The sequence below is a fragment of the Schistocerca piceifrons genome, chromosome 3 (genome assembly GCF_021461385.2).
Source record: "Schistocerca piceifrons isolate TAMUIC-IGC-003096 chromosome 3, iqSchPice1.1, whole genome shotgun sequence".
NCBI classification, from domain to species: Eukaryota; Metazoa; Arthropoda; class Insecta; order Orthoptera; family Acrididae; genus Schistocerca; species Schistocerca piceifrons.
This window is the reverse complement of record NC_060140.1, coordinates 915,855,751-915,861,910: the sequence shown is the minus strand read 5'-3', so window position 1 is coordinate 915,861,910 and position 6,160 is coordinate 915,855,751. Positions and strand designations below refer to the sequence as shown.

General features: G+C 46.9%; 1 protein-coding gene across 1 annotated transcript; it reads right to left on the bottom strand.

Moving 5' to 3' along the window:
• Nucleotides 1–264: 264 nt before the first annotated feature.
• LOC124790065 (elastin-like) lies at nucleotides 265–4,082 on the bottom strand. The gene is made up of 2 exons (XM_047257629.1): nucleotides 4,013–4,082; nucleotides 265–861 (listed from the first exon to the last, which is right to left on the bottom strand). The coding sequence occupies exons 1-2, from the start codon at nucleotides 4,022–4,024 to the stop codon at nucleotides 403–405; spliced, it is 471 nt and encodes a 156-aa protein (XP_047113585.1). The 5' UTR covers nucleotides 4,025–4,082; the 3' UTR covers nucleotides 265–402.
• Nucleotides 4,083–6,160: the final 2,078 nt, after the last annotated feature.

Below are 6,160 nucleotides of genomic sequence, written 5' to 3'. Positions count from 1 at the left end.
AGCGCCCAGAACCGCTCGGCCACCCCGGCCGGCTACTGGCTAGTGCTTGTCCAAACTGTTCCCAATATTATGGGTCGGCATATTTTACCGCCGTTTAACCGATATTCCTCTTCTTTTTCTAAATGTGATTATTTTCTCTTGTAGAGTTGTTAGGACATTCAACATAAGTCTTGTGACTAATATATCTGGGATAAGCTTTACAAGTATATTGGAGAGTACATGCTATAATAGTAGGACAACGGAAGGCAAAAAACAACAGAAACATAGCTATTAATCATAATTTATTCGTCCTCTGGCGTCCTCTAGTAATATACAAAGACTGTGTACATCTGCAGTAGCTACGCCGAATTGTGTACACAAGCTGCTTTACAGGGCACGTTTCAACATCGGCTCGCAGATGTTTCAGCCGTGGTAGAGAGCCTTGGCGGCAGCGAGGCCTGCGAGTCCAGGAACGCCGTAGGCGGCGGGGGCGACGGCGGCGACGGCGGGGGCGGCGACGGCTGCGGGCACGGCGTAGGCGCCGGCGGCGGCGGCGGCAGCGGCGGCGGCGGCGGCTGCGCTACCCGACCCGCGAGATTGCACGGCGAGACGCGCGGACAGGTGCTGCACTCTGGCGGCGGCCACCGCAGGCGTGTCCAGGGGCACGCCCTCCGGTCCTAGCACGATGTTAGCGGGGCCGTAGGCTGCCAGGCCGCCCACCACCACGGGGGCCGGCGGCTGTGGGGCGACGAGGCCCGGAGCCGAGCCGATGACGGGGGCGACGCCTGCCGCCCCCAGGTAGGCGCCCGCCCCCAGGTAGGCGCCCGCCCCCAGGTAGCCGGGCGTGGCCAGAGCCACTGCCACCAAGGCACTCAGGACGATCTGTAGGCAGATCAGAACAAGCACTGAACAATGGGCCAGCATATTATGCATGATAGGCAGCAACATATCTACATCTACATCCATACTCCGCAAGCTACCTGAGGGTGTGATGCGGAGGGTACCTTGAGTACCTCTGAGGGTTCTCCCTTCTATTCCAGTCTCGTATTATTCGTGGAAAGAAGGATTGTCGGTAAGCCTCTGTGTGGGCTCTAACCTCTCTGATTTTATCCTCATGGTCTCGCGAGATATACGTAGGAGGGAACAATATACTACTTGACTCCTCAGTGAAGGTATGTTCTCGAAACTTCAACAAAAGCCCGTACCTAGCTTCTGAGCGTCTCTCCTGCAGAGTCTTCCACTGGAGTTTATCTATCATCTCCGTGACGCTTTCGCGATTACTAAATGATCCTCTAACGAAGCGCGCTGCTCTCCATTGGATCTTCTCTATCTCTTCTATCAACCCTATCTGGTACAGATCCCACACTGCAGAGCAGTATTCAAGCAGTGGGCGAACAAGCGTACTGTAACCTACTTCCTTTGTTTTCGGATTGCATTTCCTCAGGATTCTTCCAATGAATCTCAGTCTGGCATCTGCTTTACCGACCATCAACTTTATACGATCGTTCCATTTTAAATCACTCCTAATGCGTACTCCCAGATAACTTCTGAAATTAACTGCTTCCAGTTGCTGACGTGCTATATTGTAGCTAAAGGATAAGGGATCTTTCTTTCTATGTATTCGCAGCACATTACACTTGTCTACATTGAGATTCAATCGCCATTCCTTGCACCATGCGTCAATTCGCTGCAGATTCTCCTGTATTTCAGTACAATTTTCCATTGTTACAACCTCTCGATATATCACAGCGTCATCCGCAAAAATCCTCAGTTAACTTCCGATGTCATCCACAAGGTCATTTATGTATATTTTGAATATACATGGGGTAGAAACTGGAGAGGGAGATGACAGATCGAATACTTAAGTTCAAAAGTGTCTTAAAATTGTACTAATATAAATGACTGTACACGTATTTCTTTGTACTTACTAAGTGTTTACGCGTGTTTGGTTCACAGACTGCTGCAAATCCAGTATAACGATTAAGAAGCCAGAGAGAGCACCGAACAGATAAAAGTCAGCAAATAAAGGCCGTTGTGGCTAGACAAGGAATCGATCTCTCGCTCATTCCAACAACACTAACGGTCACTGGTCCTTTATGGTATTGCAGTTCGTAGATACTGGCGTATGCGTGATTAGAGCGCTGCCAAATTCCCGTTTTATGACGACCATTTCTCTTAATATTCGAAATTCTACATTTTCATATACCGTGAACGACGGCAAATCAGTGTCCTAGGATTATCTAATCCGAGTACCACTTCATAGCCCTTGTACACTAGAAGGGAGCAAATACATGGGCCCTGTAAATTAATTCCAAAACGGATATTATACATCATGATAATGCTTTCTGAACAAAACAAGTGCGAGGATCTCGCACCCTGGGGGCCCTCTACGAAGGTAATTGCGTATACAAACAGTTCAATAGTTTGCGAGTATCATATTATGTGACATAAGTGGCCGCACCTTTTGATTGCATTGGCTTAGAAGTTTAAATTTTTCACACCACCAAGGGACAGTTCACCTTAGTAATTGACACAAATTTCAAATTGCTACGTTTTCCAGTTCCTGAGAAGAAAGGGTGTTGACAGACATACAGAATGACACCTAATTGATGCAGAATCCTGAAAATATCTTGCAGTAAGAGCCACAACTTTCATAACTAGAGAACTATTCCTGTGGGTTATAAAGTGGTGTAACTTAAACATACCGCAAAACTTTCTGTCACATTGCTAACCACCGTGTCTACCGGGAAAATCCAAGTTCTTCCTTTCTTTCTAAAAAAAAATCGGAATCAACTTTTACCCACTCACAAAATCCTCCTGAAAGGTTCCACACAGAACCCCGTAGCTGAGTGGTCAGGGCGACAGAATGTCAATTCTTATGGCCCGGGTTCGATTCCCGACTGGGTCTTTCAGGGACTGTGTGTTGTGTTGTCCTAATCATTTCATTCACATCGACGCACAAGTCGCCGAAGTGGCGTCAAATCGAAGGACTTGCCCCGGGCAAACTGTCTACCCGACGAGAGGCCCTAGTCACATGTTTACTAATAATAAGAGCGCCAGTGGGGCTGAAAGAAATATGCAATATTTGTTGTTACGTATCAAGAAGGTAAGTCACAGAAAAGGTCTCTAATTTTGCTTAAGAGCGTCATTTATAACAGGTAACACCGATTTAACAATATTCTGCCCGTTTGTGACCAAGTACCTCTTTCACACAAGAAAGCTGGAACTGCGCCTATTATAGCCTAGCGTTGTAACCCATCACGCTACAGATGTACAACAACTTTCTTTTGATAATCTCCCCCTAGACCTGTTCGTAGCTGGGGTTGCGTACACCACTCAGCATAGAATGAAACGATGCGGGGAAACAGAATGTCGCATGTCGAGCATTTTTAACTGCATAGTTTTCTTGTATATCTATCTCCGCGATAAAATACTGTCCAACACCAGCTCCAAAGAGCCTATCTACACGCAGAGCTCTGATACCAGCTGAAGCACTAAACAAATTACAATTGCATCTCCATGAACCTGTCTACATTTAAGCTCTGATACCATTTTTGTGTAATGATTAAGGGATTTAAACTACATTCATGGGAGTCCAAATCGTCGTTCGCATATTTTGATTTACATTTTTTCATAATATCTCTGAATTGCTTCTTTTGAAAGCTTGTATTAATCCTTCCAGTGGATCACAGTCAACTCTCTCCTCATCACAATTTAATAATCAGGCTATAGACGCTTCATTTAACTTTCCTTTTATTCTCCCAGTAATTTTTATCTAGAGAGCGGAAGAAGTGCATAAAGCCCCGGCTTATTTCCAGATATATTTTAAGTTATATCGGTAATGACCAACAGTCTACTGATATCGTATGCGTATAATAGTGTCTGTAATAATGTGCTCACTGGCTGCGAGAGTAAATTCAACATAAAATGATACAAATACATTTATAAAGTCTCAACGCTAGCAGTAAGAAGTTGAGAGATGTTGCGCTCCGCCTTTGGTAAGACGTAGTGAGCCTGTGCTAGTTGAACTCACCAGGAGCTTCATGTTTGCTGGTGGTGCTGCGCGTCTGTTATGCCAATGCTACTACTGCTGCCGCTGTTAGCCAGTGCATACCTGGAACCAGCTTCTGCGCGTTTATATACGCTGAGGCCGACGGTCAGCGCCTTGTGAAAGTGGCCTCCGGCCTTCTGCCGGCTAGTTCTTGGACGCAGACAACTAGGCGTATAACGGTGCGTGTCGACGACATTTAGCGGGGCGTCTCCTAGCCCTCTTGTAATACACTACTGGCCATTAAAATTGCTACACCAAGAAGAAATGCACATGATAAACGGTTATTCATTGGACAAATATATTATACTAGAACTGACATGTGATTACATTTTCACGCAATTTGGGTGCATAGATCCTGAGAAATCAGTACCCAGAACAACCACCTCTGGCCGTAATGACGGCCTGGATACGCCTGGGCATTGAGTCAAAAAGAGCTTGGATGGCGTGTACAGGTAGCTTCAACACGATACCACAGTTCATCAAGAGTAGTGCCTGGCGTATTATGACGAGCCAGTTGCTCTGCCAGCATTGACCAGACGCTTTCAATTGGTGAGATACCTGGAGAATGTGCTGGCCAGGGCACCAGTCGAAAATTTTCTGTATCCAGAAAGGTCCGAACAGGACCTGCAACATGCAGTCGAGTATTATCCTGCGTAAATGTAGGGATTCGCAGGGATCGAATGAAGGGTAAAGCCACGGGTCGTAACACATCTGAAATGTAACGTCCACTGTTTAAAGTGCCGTCAATGCGAACAAGAGGGGACCGAGACGTGTAACCAATGGCACCCCATACCATCACGCCGGGTGATACGCCAATATGGCGATGACGAATACACGCTTCCAACGTGCGTTCACCGCGATGTCGCCAAACACGGATGCGACCATCATGATGCTGTAAACAGAACCTAGGTTCATCCGAAAAAATGACGTTTTGCCATTCGTGCACCCAGGTTCGTCGTTGAGTACACCATCACAGGCGCTCCTGTCTGTGATGCAGCGTCAAGGGTAACCGCAGCCATGGTCGCCGAGCTGATAGTCCATGCTGCTGCAAACGTCGTCGATCTGTTCGTGCAGATGGCTGTTGTCCCCATCTGTTGACTCAGGGATCGAGACGTGGCTGCACGATCCGTTAAAGCCATGCAGATATGATGCCTGTATCTCGACTGCTAGTGATATGAGGCCGTTAGGATCCAGCACGGCGTTCCGTATTACCCTCCTGAACCCACCGATTCCATATTCTGCTAACAGTCATTGGATCTCCATCAACGCGCGCAGCAATGTCTCAATACGATAAACCACAATCGCGATAGGCTACAATCTGACCTTTATCAAAGTCGGAAACGTGATGGTACGCATTTCTCCTCCTTACACGAGGCATCACAACAACGTTTCTCCAGGCAACGCCGGTCAACTGCTGTTTGTGTATGAGAAATCGGTTGGAAACTTTCCTCATGTCAGCACGTTGTAGGTGTCGCCACCGGCGCCAACCTTGTGTGAATGCTCTGAAAAGCTAATCATTTGTATATCACAGCACCTTCTTCCTGTCGGTTAAGTTTCGCGTCTGTAGCACTCCATCTTCGTGGTGTAGCAATTTCAATGGCCAGTAGTGTATATGACTGTGTTTCAAAAGAAATTAATACGGGCAGTCATATGTTTTCAGTTATCACCTACAGTAAAAGTAGCAGAGCCTTGAAATTTTATGATGGTTTCCGTCCTTCTCTGCGTATTCGTTCAATGCGACACGTTTTTTTTTTCCCAACGATGGCCAGCTTGGCAGAGGCCTCGGTTGTGGAAACCTGCAATTTGAATGTTAAAGTTGCGCCTCGCCAATAATCTCGTCACCATTGTGGATACGATGCTGACTGAATGGTTCCGTCTGCTGAGGTGAGAGGAAGAAGTCGCTGGGTCCCATGGCAGGAAAACACGGTGATCGAGGCAAAATTTGACAGCCCAAAGAAGCAGCATGTTTAACTGTGTCCTGCGCAGAAGGAGATGCTGTGCGTGAGCACTTTCAGCGACATTCGTCAGTTTCAGAATGCAGTACGAGCAGCCTAGAGATGATCCATGACTGATTTTCATGTTATTTACAGTCGTCTCGTTTCCGACACGGCGCTAGTACAGCAACAGGGC